At 45.5% G+C, this 17,894-nt stretch overlaps 1 protein-coding gene across 4 annotated transcripts in view; it reads left to right on the top strand.

Moving 5' to 3' along the window:
* The first annotated feature begins 511 nt into the window (after positions 1-511).
* Positions 512-17,894, top strand: part of LOC105839275 (nucleolar protein 4-like) — a 66,155-nt gene continuing 48,772 nt past the window's right edge. For 2 of the 4 annotated variants that reach the window (XM_012685459.3, XM_036294054.1), the window contains exon 1: positions 513-1,893. In XM_012685459.3, the coding sequence (XP_012540913.1) occupies positions 1,849-1,893 (45 nt within the window). In that variant the 5' untranslated portion in view covers positions 513-1,848. Of the gene's footprint in view, positions 1,894-17,894 lie in introns of all 4 variants that reach the window. The other 2 variants (XM_036294053.1, XM_012685460.3) reach the window with 2 other exon arrangements.

Raw genomic sequence — 17,894 nt, 5'->3', positions numbered from 1 at the left:
CTACCTTACCGCCGCCGCCGCCGCCGCCGCCGCCACCGCACTGAACTGAGTGGGGAGGGTCGAGGGTCGAGGGGGAGCCGACGAGGGCGCCGGGACAAGAGAAGCAGAAACGAGAGGGAACGGAAGGGGGACGGAGATAGAAAGAGGGAGAGAAAGAGAGGGAGAGAGGGATAGAGAGAGAGAGAGAGAGAGAGATGGCCACGACGAGGCAAGAGGGAACGAGGAACCGAGGGGGGTTGACGCGCTCGAAGAGGGCCGCTGGGGAGTGAGAGAGCGGTGCGGGTCGTCGGAGGACTGGGATGAGGGGTTGTGCGCGGGAGAGCGAGAGAACCGACGGAAGGTAGGTAGGGAGAGGGAGACTGAGTTGACGGCGAGTGAGAGAGAGTGGGGTATGGGTGAAGCGTTGGTAGCGGTATGAGGCTCTCTCTACCGTGGAGCTGGGGTGAGGACATCGGGGAGGGGAGCATGTGGAGGCGGCGGTGCCGCGGTGCGAGAAGGGGAGGAGGTCGTCGTCGTCGAGTCGCCAGTTGCTAGTTTGCCGTGAGCGCTCGTTACGCGAGGACGTTCTGTGAACAAAGCAGCGAGCCCCGGAGCAGCAGTCTCCCAACGACTCCCGCTGCGAACGACACACAGGAAACGAGCGTGCAAGCAGGCAACGATTGCTGCGCGAACGGATCTTTTTTCCGAACAAACGATCTCTCGGAAAAACCAGACGAGAGTCGGCGCCTACCAGTGCGAGAGCCCTTTTTCCTGTCACAACAGACGTGCGTCATTTTGATCCCCGAAAACGTGGATCGTCCGTTTAAACTTTAAAGCTCATTGACTGTGGTGCGCAAAAAAAAGAGACAAATCGTCGAACTGAAGTTGGAAAATCGGTCAACGTCTGTCCGAGCGGAATGCTCCGAAGTTCGGAACGCGAATCACCAGCTGATCGTGAAACCGTTTTACCGGTTTAATGACTGATACTTTGTGGGACTTGTTTCGGGCGCGATTATCGCGTCGTGACGTCGATACACGGGAGGGAGAGAGACAGCGATAAAGACAGCTGAGAAGACCCCGCGTGAAGGAGACGGAAGGAGCGAAGGAAGGAAGAAAGAACCCCCGGGATCTAACGTACGGAGGAGAGCGAGCTAGTTTCGTTTTCCAAGTGCACGGATACTCTTCCGGTCATTCCGGTTGCGCGCGACGCCTGTTTTAATCTCGCGCGGCGCCGACACCTGCTACCGTGACAACCAACTGCGCGGGAGGTTTTGTCGCGCGGACAACTTTCGTGGCGCCGCTGTGTGCCGTGTGCGCGGTGTGCGCGGCGGGGTGACAGCTTAAAGTTCGCACGAAGCGCGAGGTGGGACGGAGTGCGCGGGCGCGCGCGCGTGCGACATAAAGGAACAAAACAGAGAGAGAGAGAGACACAAAACTCGCTCCGAGAAAGTTTACTCGCGACGTGCCGGTCGCTCCGGAAAGAACACCTCATTCTTTTTACCGCTCGCTCCGCGTGCCGCCGAGGAAATCGTCGAGCGGAAGCGACGAAAGGAGGCAACGTAGAAGGAAGAACGGGAGAAAGAGAACAGGAGCACTCGTCACCGCGTGCGCTCGCCTATCGTTCATTGTCAACCCCCGCGTCACTTCTTCCCTCTCCCCCGCCTTTGTATCCCTCGTGATCGTCGCTGTGCCTTCGGGTTGACGCTTATGGCTCGCCAGTAGGAGGGAAAAACAGGCGGAAGAGCGAAGGACAGAGAGACAGCAGGAGACAGGAGGACAGAGGCGGACGGACAGTCGGATAGAGACCGGCCAGGCAGATATTTCCCGCTCCGCCGAGGGGGGCAGAGAGGGCACCCCGGAGAACTGAATATGTCCGCCAAGCGAAAGGCCACTGCCATCATGCAGCACCACAAGGTGAGTACACGTACACACGTACATGCAACGTGCATACGACACGCGCGCGTGCTGCATACACATGCATACACCACACGTACGCGCACACCTGTGTCGCCACGTGATATATCGGTATTTGTTCCCGTTCTCGCGTTACGCCGCGTGAACGGCGAGGCGGCTCGACGGATTCGGGAAAATAACGACGGGGGAACTTTGGACTATCGGCGAAACAATAAATCGGCAGGTTCAAGGTCCCCTTTAGAGTTCTCCTAAATACATTAACAGAGAGATAAAGGGAGAATACGCTCGCACAGGTAGCAAGCAGTCAATTTATTGTGTTAACCTTGACGACGTACCAATTTATTTCACAAACGTTACATTCATCCCCTCACCCCTTCTCTCTCTCTCTCTCTCTCTCTCTCTCTCTGTCTGTCTCTCTATCTATCTCTCGTCCCCTCCTCTCCCCTCTCGCTGAACGTGACGATGAATTTTTTTCCGGCGAAAGCTCGCGCGCTCCGTTACGTAACTACTCGTTACCGTGCGCGTGAAACCTAATTTTTTTTCGGCGCGCGCGGAAAGATAAACTGCGAAAAAGTTTTAATTGAAAGAGTTGTGTAAATCCCATGCGGCGGCGGCAGCGGCGGCGGCGCGGCGCGGCGCGGCGCCGACGACGACACGATGAGGTGCGGCGAAGTGCGCCGCAGAGTTCGAAAAATTGTTCTCGTGCCGTTCGCGCAGAGCCCGGCATTACGCGCGCCAAATTACGCTCGCGACACGTCGCGCGGTTACTTACTTCTCCACGACTTTCGCACCAGCAGCCCTCGGCTCGCCTAATTATACTTGCGCAACGACGCGGACGGGATCCTCGCCTACGAGAAAAAAGCAGAATTCCGTTTGTAAAACGGTAATTCAATTATTAGTGGAAACTCTTAAACGCTCGTCGCGATGATATTACAGTTATCGATCTGTTATATTCGCTGGCAATTCTATAATTAATTTAATTGCGATTACAACTACAGGAAATATTAAGTTCGAAGACCTTTCCCGCAGATCCGTCGCAAGGAATCTGTTATTTATTAATTAAAGTCGGGCGTATTGGTATCCATTACATTGCGTAATATTAATTAATGGAAACAAATAAAGATAGCGCAACGTGAAAATTGTTAAACCAATGAATTCGTCTAATTTATATATATGTGTGTTGATATATTCGCGTATGTATTCGCTTTTATTACTTCTGAAACGTGGTTATATGCATGTCGATAATGCCGCTACACGTTTGACACACGCGTGGAGAGGTCAGCGATCGCCTCTTTAAGTTCGCACTAGCGTATCATAAGTAAATAATTTCTACTTCTTCGGAATCATCGCGGAGTATCGACGGACGATCATCCGTGAACCTCGATGACACACACGTCCGGGGCGAATCGCGCAATTCGCTCGTCAATGACGAACTCGGTCGGATCGTTCACTTATCTCACGACTTTTTTTTCTCGTCGCCGGTCGCAGCAACCGCCAGCCAGATTAGACAAACGTATATCTACGCGAAAGATAATCCCCGGACGGCGTATTCGTGCACAGAGGCGCTCTCGATTCGCGCACGTGCTCGCCTGTGGTATCATCGCGTCGCCTTCAATTAACAGCTATAATATACATCATTTGATCTTCATCTTTTATCTTTCCTCTCACCCAAAACGCACGTAAACGTTTATGATCTACGCTGGTATTTCAAGTATAGACAGGTACAATTTCATAAGTAAATATAAAGTTCAAAAAATATTTTATATTGATAATTTCGAATCATAAAATGTATCGCATAAAATATTTTATATGATATGATGCATATTACAATAATAGATCTAGGGATGGTAAGATCGAGAAAGAAATTGGCAGATTTCTTATATCAATTTTAGTGGCGTTTACCTCTGTAAGTCAAGGAAGAAAAAAACCTGTTATTAAATAAAATGTGGAAAAAAAGTGGAACAAAGCGGGCAATAATACAAAGGTATCGAGGTGTTAAAAAATCCGGAACACGCGTGTCATCCTTCCTCGGCGTTAATCTTCGTTCGTATCGCGAGCGTGATTAAAAACCGCGCGTTTATCGGCCGATAAAAATAAAATCGGTGCAAAAAGGGACCGAAGCGTTCGTCGCTGAAACGAATTATAACGGCAGTGCGCCTTCTAACAATTTTTCAAATATCCGCATCTATGCGATTTTCAAAGTGATAATATAACAACCGTCGAAACATGGTTTCGCGAGACGCAACTTCGATAAAAATGCGAACGTATCGAATATGTCTCGTTAATTTATCGATCGACGTGTTCGGCGTAGCGTAAATTGCTCCCGATGACATCGTCCGAATTATATTCCCTTTCACGTCGCTACTCATGCCTCTGTTTCCATTTTCATCGTGTATTTATGTTAAATGTGCGCTGTCCAATTTTCACCTCATATTTACGCCAAATGCCACTTTCGCGTACAACGGATAAGGTCGTGGAAGGAAGTTATTCCTCTTCGCAAAGTTGAAATCGAGCGGTATCGATAATTTTTTAATCAGTGAGCGAACTCTCGTTAAAAGTAGAACGTCGGGGACAAGATACACGGTAAATAATTTTATTTCCTGAAAGTTGTCTCTCAATTTTCCAGGATTCTCGTGCTATCAAATGCCAAACAAGTCCAACAGGTTGCGTTCTTCATCTTACACCAATAATAATATTTCTGTACTGCTAGCGTGAAGTATGAAATGCGAGCAGGTATTTAAACGGGCATAGAGACGCGGAGAGAGAGAGAGAGAGAGAGAGAGAGGAGAACTTTACTGTCGTACATTCCGTGATGTATCAGGTAGAACGGAAAATCCGTGATGAATTGTATTCCTTCGGAATTTCAAAAAATAGACGTTATCCCTCTAGGGCATGTTTGTTGTCTCGTTAAGCTTCAGATTACAGTAGATTACGGAAAGTAGAGGTAGGCGAAGGAGGGCGTGCGGAAAAATAGTACACATTAACGTTATTATGCCGGGGAATGAAAGCAGTGTAAATACCAATTGTGCTACCGCCGACGAGTTAGATCGATCGGATCGGGAATCGAACTGCGAAAGTTGAGAGTCGAAGTTGAGGCAGGTTCGGGACGTCAGCACGCGCGTCCTTCTCTTATCTCTTTCTCTCTCTCTCTCTCTCTCTCTTTCTCTCCCCCTCTATCCTCCTCTGCGTTCCATTCGTTTCGTCCTGTTTTCGTCTCTCTTCGTCTTTCCCCTTCTTCCCTCATCGCAACTGTCTCGCTTCATCGAGATCTCCGTCTATCTCACGGCTCACGGTTCTCTCTTTCTCTCCGACTTCTCTTGCATCTCTCGTTCTCTCCGTCGCGTATCTACGGCTCTCGCTCTTTCGTGGTCCAACAGGTTATATTTTTCCACAGCGGAATCTCTCTTCCTCCGGGTTTCTCCCCGGAGTCGTCGTTCCGCCTTTTTCCCCACTTTCTGTTCTTTCGGTTTCTATTTTCCTTTAGGCTACGCAAATCATTCTTCTTTCAGTCGTGACACATGTTTCGTCGATGACCAACGACGACATCTTATCGCCGTGTTCGCATAATGATCAAATTCCGTTTCTTTCCGTAGTCGATCTGTCTGACGAACCTCTAAATCGTATCCCGGTGTATTTTATCAAGTAAAGTTCATAATATTCATTCGTGCAAATTACTTCCAATATCAAGATAAAGTGAGACCAAAGTAAGTACATACAATGCAAAAATACTTTAAATGCATAGATATAATCGGAAGCTATGCGAGAGAGGAAAAGTGTCTAGTGTAAATTGCGAATTTTCATATTTTCCAAAATGTTTATAATGAGTGACAGTGTCGAATGGTGTTAATTAATGATATTAATTAAGCCACACTTCTCGCGAACAGTTTTTGGAGAAATTCGTAATAACCCCGTGGCTTATATATCCCCTAAGTCGGCGCAATGGAGTTTCTGTAAGCGCGAATAATTAACGCCGCAATTAAAGTTCGCGTTTTGCTTGTATTTATTTTTCATTTTATTAAATTGCGACAAATGATTTAAGCAGCGTAGGATCGCTCGCGCACGCACACACACACACGCACACACACACACACACACACACACACGCGTGCGCGAGCAAACACGACTTACCGAGCAAAAGTAAATATTGTATCGCAAAAGTGCCGGTGGGACGGAGGGGGGGCATTAATTCGTTAAAAGCATTCCGGCGACAAGTATTTCCGCTTTTTTCTTTTTTTAATCAGTATAAGTGCATCCTTCGTCCCTTGCGCGCTAATCTAGCCCGACCATTTCCATGTTCGCGGCTGCGGGACTGCATGAAACATCGCCGCACAAGCCACCGCAATAATCATGTTTATAATTCGTCGTCGAATAGCGGCTATTCAATTAAACGCTTCTTGGACGGGCGATGTGTATGTATTATCGGGCGAAATCAGAGATCGCCCAATTGTCATTATTCACGTGTTATATCGACGCTGCGCTTGTCATACGTGACGTTTGAATGTTTGAATGGCCAATACGATATCGTTTTTTTTTTTTTTTTAGAGGAAGGGGGCGAAACAGCCGAAAAATTGGCCGTCCAAATAACCGTTAATATATTTACGCGCGTCTGTAGAGACAGGCGATAAATAAACATTTTTATTATCCTTCGTATAAATAAAACAAAACGGAAATAAATATAGTAATTGTCATTATTAGTCGTTCGATGTCTGAGATTAGAAATTCGTAATTTTGTAAAAATAGTTTCCGTCTATTCTTTCTAATTGAATACCGTTTTGTAATTGTCTGTATATGAATATAATAAGTAAATGTGTGACGTATAATATTATGTAATATAATCAGATGAAAGCCCCTGAATTCGCTCATTCGCGGAGAAAGGCACGTGGAATCCTGTGAGCGAGCGTTAATGAGGCATGCAATTCCTCTCGTTAAGGGACTAAATTACGGGACGGTGCGAGGCCAGCAAAGGCCCGAAGGCCTGACGAACGTAAGGCGCTTTACGCTTTAAAGTGCATAACGGTTGATCAAAAGGGACTTCTCGAATCGATACTGATTGTTTCATTTGTAACATGTACGTTTCTCTTGCTCTTTCGTCATCAGTTGTTATCTTAACTATTTCATAATTTGGAATCGATTTCTTTACAAAGAAAAATAAATTTACTTGTATATATATTACAACGATTCTCTTTATACTTAGCCAGAAAGATCGCATCAAAGCTTTGACAATAGCCATTACATATTTGTACTATTTCTAAGGTTTTTTTTTTTTAAGAATATCTTAATGAGACAGAACATCGAGTTTGATGATGTTTCGATGAAATTAATATTGCCATTGTACAACGTCATCGGCGAATAATGACACCACGGAACACAAATTGTGTTTTCATATAACGTACAATTATATCGCAATTAAACGTAGCGTTATAATAAATCGTCATCAAAATCAGCGGGGGTAATTACCAATTACGAAGGTCGTTTGGGATTTTGCGTTCTGCAACTGGATGTATATCTGACAGCCCTACTTTTTTTGCAATTAATTGAAACGCACATTGAGGCGATTAAGTAAAAGGTAGGAGCAATATGTTTACCAGAGGTCTATCTGACAGATTATTTTTTATATTTAAATAATCGATTGTATCGAACATTAATCTTGATTACCAGCATTATTTTTCCGCATCACGAATATAATTACAACTATAATTTAAAAAAAGTAACATAGATAATAAATCGCAACAATTAGCGATAAAAATCAATTGCTTATATTCAAATAAAGTCTAGAAATAAAAAAAATTTTAAATATTTAATCGTCTTTTGCCGTCTTTATTGGCTTCTTCGTGCATAGGAACGAGGCAACGTTCTTTCCTCCTGCTCTAAAATAACTGCGCCCTTGAGGAAAGAGAGCGGAAGATATAGAAATCCGAATTATTGCCTCTTGCTTAATCGCAGCGGCATCGTTATAGCGCGCGGCGTTCGCGGCGCAACGCGAAAGGCAGAATGGCGCCGCGCTTTTTGCATCGAGAGCATGTCCTCGTTATGGTTGTCCCAGCACGATCGTGTAGTCTCACTGTGGACTCGGGCAGAGTAGAGTCGGCGCGAGAAAGAGAGAGGGGGAAGAAGGGAGAGGAAGGTTCGTCCAAGGGTACGAGGCAAACCCTCGTATTCCCACCGAAGTGAAGGGCTAGTATGGATTTCCCATAAGATCAGGTATGCTGGTGCCTGGAACCGACAATAAGGGTGCGCCGGTGCGCCCGTTCGGGCTCTATACTGAGCTGGAAAGGAAATGGGAGAGGAAAAAAGGGAAGAGGGAGAGAAAAGTGTTACGAAAGATAGAGAGAGAAAGAAAGGTAGGAGATGGAGCGAGACGGCAAAAGTACAGAGAAAGAAAAAGAAAGAAAGAAGGAAGGGAGACTGGCTCTTCTCTCACCCCCTTTCTAGCTTCCCCACGGTAGGTCTACCTTACCCCGTTTTAAGACCGCCTGCCTGCTTGCCTGCTTGTCGCCGGTGTAGAGCGCGTTCCAAATATATCTGACCTGAGGTCCTTCGAATGCGTCACAACACGTTTCGTGCACATTTTCGAAATCCTTCGTTATTATGAAAGACTCCAGTTCGTGGGAGGGACGGTCTACATGGAAAGTGAAAGAATAGAGCCCAAGCAAAAATGTAAAATACGTTCGAAAGATTGACAATTTCCTTCTATTTTGTCCCCTAACTAAGTTTCCGCAGTCTCGATCGTCAATCATCTCTGGATAATTTTTTCCCTCGTAGATATTCCATTTTCTACAATTATCTATCTCGCGTGAAATAAGAGGCAATACGTTCCGTTTAATGCCCGCTTGCTCGATTTTAGTTCGGTTAAACCGTGAAAGGACACCATCCGCATCCGAACACCGAAGGATTCGCCCTGGTCCTTTTCAGGCACGAGAAACGTTATCCCGAAAATGGTGCGCGGTATGTTCCAAAAGTGCATTCCGCGGTAATGCACTCGGCTCGGAACCACGCCCCCACGTCCTTCCTCCTCCATGGCCACAGAGAGATTTCTCTCTGCTCACGTCTCGAGATCGCCATATACCCACCCTAGCACCCGCTGTGCAAGCGTGCTTTCTTTGTACGGTTATTTTTATCTTTTCCTTCGCGGAGCCAAGAGAGAACAGTCCGATATTACCGACCCCGAAACGGTGTGGCGTAGCGAGAGAGAAAGAGAACGGTGCAACAGAAAATATTTATGGCCACGCGGTCGATAAAATTACGGCGAATTTACACGCCCGATGGTTGGTTTTGCCAAACTCTCATTCCTTTTGAACCAGCGGGTTTTATTACTCCCTGCGAATAAGTCCGAAGGGACTGCGAGGGCACTACATTGTATCGGTGATTATAGACTTAAGACTGTGATGTATTTAACTATTAATAGTGTCAACGCCTCACGGAATCATGAATAGAATTCATTAATCTTTTTTCGAAACCATCACCTTCATCCTTCATCTTAATTCATTATTATCGGTCGTAATGCCTAATTCATCACGCGCTTCGATTTGTGATTAAGTCTCATTATATCTTCACGTACTCTTCGTCTATTCTTACCAACTATTTCCGTTTCATCCGATATTTATTCATTATACTAAAATGTTGATGTCTTTATTATAAAAATGTGCTATTCAAATAAGAAATAAGACAAAATGAGGCGTAATGTAATAACCGGCTATCAAATTTTTCCCGAGAAAAATATCTATCCCAAATTCATCGATCCGTCCTCGATGGACTTGTATTCGTATACGTGTAAGCGAGGACAGTGACTTGATTAGGTGGCATGTACCGCGTTAAAATCGCGGAAAGAGCCGCGCAATCAACGCGGCAATGTCTCCGGATTGTTCTCTTGCTCGCTCGCTCGCTTGCCAGCCGACCGACCGACCAGTCAACCAACCAACCGGGAATCACGTACCGCGACACGAATCGGAGGAAATGGAATTTCCTACCAAGTCGTCGGCAGGCCGGGCAGCCTGATGATGGGCTTATCGACGTCGCCGGCCTGGCCGTTCGTCAACCGCTTTACACGGGCACGAGCGCGAGCGAGCGAGCGAGCGAGTGCGCGCGCGCACTTACGCACGCACTCACGTATGCACGCGCTGTGTTAGGCGGTAGGCGTGTGTTGATAGCGCGAGGTGATGTTTGTTGCTAGCCGCCGGGTGATTCAGGGAGCCATCCGTGTCAAGGTACACCGCATCGTCCGCGACGTCGTCCACATGCAACGTTCTGTATTCTTTTTGCAACCGTCACGTGCACACGCGGACCGTACCATGCCGAGGAGTGCACGCGCGCGCGCGCGCGCACGCGTATGTACACGCCGCGCTCTTCACACACGATCGTTGGAGAGGCAGACGAAGAAAGAGAAAGAGAAATAGAGGGGGCGAGTGATATCCCGAGGAAGAGGGGACGATAAAAAAGGAGAAGCCGCGGATGCGCTCGTGTGCTTTTTATCGTTGCGGTGCTCTCCCGGCGAAACGAGTGTGAGTCGATGCGTACGTGCGTGCGTGCGTGCGTGCGTGCCTGCGGGCACGCGTATGCGTATCGTGTACGCGGACGACCGGCGAACACTACCTCCGTTATGCGTGCGATTACGTACTTTCGCGATTTCGCTTAACCCGCAAACGACTTCTGTGCGGGTCGGGGCGATTTGAATCCGGTATCACGCGCGCGCGCGCGGGCTTAATAACGCGCCGCTTTACGATCTCTATCCGGTCTGCTTTCGGCCGCGGGTATCGATCCATCTAACGCGATTTGCCGCGACGAAACGCGTGTCTGGTCTTTTCACTCTGTGGCTCCGTAAATTATTCGCAATCTCGTGATAATAATTTACACGTCTGAAACCTGTCCTATGCTAAAGCAAATATGACGATGAAAAAATGTTAGCAGACGAATTTCCTTTATTTTCTTAAGAGAACTTTAATTTTCCATATGCGATATATCAAATTTCTCTTTTGCTTGTTTTAAATTCATTTCATATTTTATATATTTATTTTATCGCATATATAATTTTTATTTTTACCGATTATATGATTTTAAAAGATTTACGGAGAAAGAAATTGATACTTTCGGCATATAATTTAACAAAGTCAGATAAATTTTTAGATGCTTCAACAAAATCGCCTTTTCTGTATGCAAGGTATTAAAAATATTCGTTTTTTTACATTTCTTATGATCTCCAAAATTTGATTTTTATAATTTATATGATTTAAGTCTATAAAATACAAATAATTTTATATAGAGAATGCGATTATAATTAAGTGTTAAGTCTTGTGAGTGCACAACTTAATAAAATTTTACAAAAATTTAAATAGTAAAAAAGCGACTCCAATAAGCTAAAGTTGAATTTCAATAAATTAATATTTGTCAAAAGTAGCATAAAAGTATCTCTAAAAATTTTCTAGGAGAAATAGGTCAAAGATACTAAAAATACTTGATAAAATATTTAAAAAATATTACAAGATGTCCAAAATTATTTTATCTAAATGATTATATATATATATAAATGTCTTACACTATTCGTATAAATATTTTTTCTATTAGTTTTCTATTATTATAATAAATATAAATAAAAGAAGGCTAAAAAAATACAGGTCCATAATAATGAGGTGCAAATTTATATAAAGTTAATTTTTTTTCAATCAAGATTCTTAGTTGAATGTTTTGATTCCACATTTTGACTCTTCAGAAATAACACAAAATCATTCAATAGAGGATCAGCACTGAGCATATTATCCATTGACATAGTCAAAAAGTAGCATATTGACACGGTTGATTATTTATTCCTTTTATTTTGGGCCAGCCAGATCTTGAATTTTTTATCGCTTTTAAGCCTACTAAAGCATAAAGAGCTTTACAATGCGAACAAAGCCTCAAGTCTTCTAAACTTTTACCTGGCTTTCCTAACTTTGACCTGACCAAATACTTATAATATTTAGTAAATAATGGTTGTAACTTCTTAGCTAGCTCCTTCGCTTTTTGAATGGTATCATCCGTTACCTGATGTGAAAATCAATAGAAACGTTCAAGCTGTTTCTGAACTAGATTCGAGGAACAGTACCTGAGTGACATTCAGAGAAACGGTAGGCCGTAGACAAAGACACGACAAAGGTGTCTGAATCATCGATGATGACTTTCGATTATGCTTGCGAGATGATACGACGGACCTTGCGTCACACGAGATTAAAAAATGTACCACTATCTATTCGTTTCACGCTTGCAGACAATCAGCGATCGAAAGACAGATTATATTGCCGATATCTGAAATTAGAACGAAAGAGAATATAACGGAATTATTCGAGCATTCACGATAAATATAATAAACGCTGTGAAATTTTTGACGTAATAGAATGCTTTATTATGAAAATGCAATTGTCCCAATCCAGTTCGTAAGTTCCGTAAGGAAATCGTTGATTGCTTAATTTAGATGATTTTTAAACGCAATTATAGACGCCCGAGTGTACGATTTTTTCTATCTTTGAGAGCAAAAAGACAGTCTATAAGGATAACACGCGTGTAATCTTATATGTGTAATCGTTTAAACATTCCGTTGTTCGTCGCACGAGAAATGGAACGCATTCAACCTCAACTCAAACGCACACATCTCGAGGGCAGACGCGGTCCTATAAATTTCATACCTCTTCCAATCCTCTCTCGCCATCGTTCCGTCCCGCCGTGCTGCCAATCAAGCGCGCCCGCGAATCGCGAACGATGTGAAAGTTTTACTCGTGATTACCCTCCCCGAAGTCAATTAACGGCGAGCGAATTCGTTTATCGTCGGGTAATCCGCGGTCCCGGACCTGGGCCAAGCGAAGGGTTCTTGGGTGTGCGAGCGAGCGCGAGTGCGCGCGCGTGAGAAGTTAATTCCGACTAATCGACGTAGGTACGTACTTCGTCGCTAAGGGTGGTGGAGCCGATCCAAAGATAGGCACGAAGTCAGGGATCTCTAGCATCTCTTTACCCTCCCGCCTTCGCCATTCTCCTCTCCTTCGGCGGGTTTCTCTCGCTGCAGGTTTTCCCTCCCTCCCTCGCACCTCTCCGCAACTCACTCAGGTTCTGCGATTCCCTGGCGTAATTAAATCTGTCCCTGAAAATATCCAGAACCCCAGTCGACCGGATTTGCCGATTACCCCGAAAATTGACGATCGTCTGAATCGAGACCGGATGCGACGCTCCGCTGGTAATTATACCTAGCCTCATGGATTTTCATTATTCATGTGCGTAGGTACGGCGAGCAAAGCCTGGGAGGTTGCTCCCGCCTCGTCGAGATGCAACGGGCGAGTCGGGGTAACTGAGATGATCCGGCAAATTAGCCGCGAGACCGTCTAAAGGGGTTTGAGATATGCTCCTGAATTTCCAGACCTACCTCAAGCCTCGTAATTGACAAGAAATGTGTTATCGACGTATTTGCAATTTAACATTTTCATATGTAAATATATATATATATATCGGCGTTGAGTCAACGATAAAATAAGGAGTATCTCGTAAAGTGGTAGCGTTTCGTCCCGTAATCGATAAACCGGAGTCAAAGTGATCGAGTCGCGATCGTTGTCACGCGATAAAACGCCACATGACTAATTTATGAGCGAAAGATGAGAAACGGCGAGCGGGGAAACGCGTCGAGTTTTTGAGCGACTTTTAAACGCGCGAGAGACAAAGTTTCTTTTTCTCGCCGCGCTCGCGAGACGTTCCGATAAGAAAATCGATGCGCGGCGAGTTAAACACCGCGACGCATAATGACCGCACTTTATACGACGTTGTCCATTTCGTCTGACAGTCCGTGTGCGCAAAAATGCCATGCCATGCCGTGTAGAGGCGAGAAAGCGGCGGTGGCCGAGCAGTTTGCAACTTGCCACCCGGTACTAACGCCCAGACGCATATATACGTATTTCGCGTGTGCATGTATGCGCATATACCTGTCCGATTCCGAACAAGGGAGCGCACATAGAGGGGTTGGCGGTGGCAGGCTACATTGGGGGTTGCGGTGTCAATAATACATCGCGCTCTTCGTATATAGGTGACTCGACAGCGTAGGCTGCGAGGTACGTGTGAGCGTGAACAAGAGAGGAAGCTTATTAAAACAGACATTACCTTCAGTATGTGTGCGAGAAGCCTATCTTCTCGGTACGCGTAAGACACGAGTTGTTAGGATTTCGTAAGAATTGAATTATTTAACAGCGAACGTTATCAATTTTTCGAACGGCACCAAGAAATCGTATCGTTATTAATTATCAAAACCGATATAGCGCTTCCCATCTTTTTCCAATAAACACCTATTCAAATGCAATGTCGCGTTTCTTATCTCGGATCTCACCGTTCGTAGCCATCGCGTCGCGTCTTCTCTCCTCGTGACTACCTCGCGCTGTTCGAGTTTACGGTCTCCTCCCTCCCGTCGCCACACCGCACCGCACCGCACCACACCACACCACACACGTAGGCTCACGTATGTCCGTTCAGACGGGCGCCTCTGCGGTACATATATTAGCACGTACCGTATCGTATGTGCGTGCACGGTACCCACGATCGTATACAGGCACGCGCAGACCCCGTGTGTGTGATATATGCCTCGGCTGTACGTGGCGCTTGAGTGGAGTTGTGTGGCGGACGGGTGGGTGGCTCGTGTGGGCGGGAGGACGATAGTTTATTCAGCGGATTATTGACGGGTGGTGTGTTCGGGCTCTCTCTCCCCCCTCCCCCCTCTCTTTTCTCTCCTCTCTCTCTCCTCTCTCTCTCTCTCTCTCTCTCTCTCTCTCTCTCTCTCTCTCTCTCTCTCTCACCCTTCTCTCTCTTTCTACGTAGCTACGTACGGCACACTCAAAATAGCCCCCGGTCAACCCCTGGCGATGGCATTTCAAAATATCGACCTTTTCGAATTTATCCGCGTAACTCGATACATATACGTATACACGTCGACACAAGCCGACTCGCGGAAACCGACTCTGATCGCGCTAATGATACCACGGACATCGGTGTTCCCTTTCTCATTTGTAATAAAACGTTGGCCTGTCAACATTTCATGCTGGCATTCGGGAAACGAGGAGGGTTGGTTTGCGCGTTCTAGGAATACCTATCTATAGAAATCCTCACGAACACGTATCACCTTCCGGCTGCATGATTTTTCTGCTGGAAATATCTCAATGGGATGCATTTGCGCGACGAGCAAAGTATGGATCACCTGTCCGTGTCGCGCGGAGCGACACGATCAATTTTGTAATTTCACAAGTCAACACAGCGCATCGCGACGCAAGGAGCATCCGTCGATCCTCCGTCGATGCTCCTTGAAGGCGAAACGCTGCGGCGTCAGACGTTGTGGTGTCGGACGTGAAGACACCGACGCCCGGGATAATTAATTTCGCTACGCCTGACCGCGCTTATGGGAGCAGACGGCCAGTGTTTAGTTACGGATACCCACCGGCCTCACTTCCCTCCTACCGTACTCTCTCACGTACGAAACACGTACGAAATGCGTGCACGCGCTTACTCGTGTACTCGCGTGATATCTCGCATTATCAAGGTGAGCCGACCGTCGACCACCGGGACGAAGGAGGAGAGGAAGAAGGAGAAGAGAATATGCTTATTTTTTTTTTCCTTTTCATCCGGCTGATGTGTGGCCGCGCATGTACGTGCGCACACACCCTCGATCCAGACTGGGGACCTAAATACACACGAGAATTTACACTCGCGAGCGTTGTCGAGTTGATAGGGATAGCAGTGTGGGTCCGCGTAATTGCCGGCAGCCAGACGCGGCGTTACCGACCGCTTCCGGTTCACGTATCCGCTCCTGCAAACACCTTCCTTTTGCTCAGAGTGCATCCGAAGCGAACACACCACGCTGTAAAAACAAGCAGGATTTTTCGGTGTGCATCAATGACCGATCTTCGAAATATAGTTTTCTAAAACGCCTGCCGAGAATGCATCTTGAATGTTATTAATCGTTAAATAAAATTATAAACAAAATTATAAATGAAATGAATAAATAAATTATTAATCGTGCGGATACAAGATCTGCTGTTGAACAGAACGTCGTGATGACCGCCGTGAAACAATTAACTGTGCAATTTCAAGTCGTCCTTACAAATTTGTGTATCTCCTTTTATTTAGTTTAAATTTACGTATGCTCACACGCTTATATTCGTATTAAGTTATTTTACATACAGAAATGATAAATATCGAGTAATGATTGTTCGATCTTTATATGAATGGAATGAGGCAAGATGATCGTTTGGTCGATTCGCGTCGAAAATCCCTAGTGTATCGTTCAGCGTCGATCGCGGATGCATTCGTGTGCTCGCATGCACTTTCCGGTGCAGCGCACTTGAGTGCCGTTGCGCTGCAACGTGGAGTGATGCGAAGAATCCAGGAGGATCCGCGACCCGTGTCTGATATCGTATGTACCCATGCACGTTCGCATTTGCGTGTATCCGTGTGTATGTATAACAATGCGCGCGCGCGCGCGCGCGACCGTACCGAGAAATGGTGGAAGAGAGGTAACTACATGGAGAGTCGAGGTCTCGCGCGAATCGATGGCTAATAGCCTTCCCGCTGTAATTAATGCAACAAGTTGATACCTAACACTTATCTACGGTACGGTATGTTGCCGCGCGGCTTTAACGGTTAACCCGCGACGAGTTTCCGAATGAGTATAGCGTGTATATAGCTCACGATACACAATGATACGGGGCTAAGGGACGACGCAACCCTTCGCGCCACGAGCGATTTATCAAATTGTTTTATCTTCCTCCACTGGATGGGCTCTCTCTCTCTCTCTCTATCTCTCTCGATAGAACGTCACTGCCAGAAGAGAGGATAGAAAGATAAAAAAGGAGAGAGCTAAAGGGAGGGTAAAGGGGGAAAGCGGAAGGTGTTCGCGGAAGTACGCGGAAAACGAATATGTTTTTTGCAAACTCAATAAAAACGGATGCGCTCTCGCCATCTCTCTATTTCTGATTTTCTGTCTTTGTCTCGTTTTTTCGCCTCTCTCGTGATTTTTTTTTCCCCTCTAACTGCGCACAGAATTGGAAAATATTCAGTACGGTATTTTTCGACAAGGCTTCCCCCTCGCGCAGTATAGTTATGGGTGCGCGCTTTAATTGATATTACATATCGCGCGCGTCGAAATTTACCGGCGATAACTGCTCGTTCATCCGACATATGTACGTTCAACTACATACTGACAGGTATACGCCAAAATTGTTTAACTAAAAAAAAAAATGCGGGTAAAAAAAAGGCAATGTTTTTCTGCTTCTTTAATTTAAACTTCGACACCTTGGAAAATCGTCGTAATGATTTATTTAATTATTAATTAATTTTTTTCGCTCACAAAAATAACAAAATAAAAACTATATCCTAGAATTGTCTTTGAAAATTGATTTTTAGTCATTCTTACAGATACCAATATAGAATCATTATCCTAAAAACATTTACTATTGATTCGGTGATGTCCGTTCTCGTCATCTTTTTAATTGATGACATCTTCCAAAAATTCCAAAAATTCAATAAAAATCAATGCTCTATTGGCGCAGATTTTATTTCCTATTTAAGTTTCGCCAATTTAATGCGATCGATTTGTATCCAGCATATGCACCAATTTGACTAAACTTTGACCAGTTCCTAGCATATCCTAATTAAATATGATGGAGACACTGGAATAATTTTGGAAATGTCTATTTAAAGTCAAAATTTATCTCACACGACGTCTACTTAAAGACAGTGTATTCTTGAAAAGGTGCCAGGAGATTAAATATGCGGCCGAAGTTCTCAGAAAAGTCCGCGTTGCAGCCCTTTCATTGCGCCGGCAAAGAGGATTTCGGAACGTCTAGAGACGATGAGGGTTAACGTTGGATTTGGTAGGCTCAGATATAGAAGCGCCATTTCAACTCCGCCGTAACCCCAAAACTCCGAACACACAATTAGCCAGTCGGCGTACACCTACAAGCGCCACGTCCAATTCTTAAGGACCCTCCGTCGAGCATTAAATGCAAACTCCC

Source organism: Monomorium pharaonis, chromosome 11, assembly GCF_013373865.1.
Source record: "Monomorium pharaonis isolate MP-MQ-018 chromosome 11, ASM1337386v2, whole genome shotgun sequence".
Classification (NCBI taxonomy): Eukaryota; Metazoa; Arthropoda; class Insecta; order Hymenoptera; family Formicidae; genus Monomorium; species Monomorium pharaonis.
This window is presented reverse-complemented; position numbering and strand designations above follow the sequence as displayed.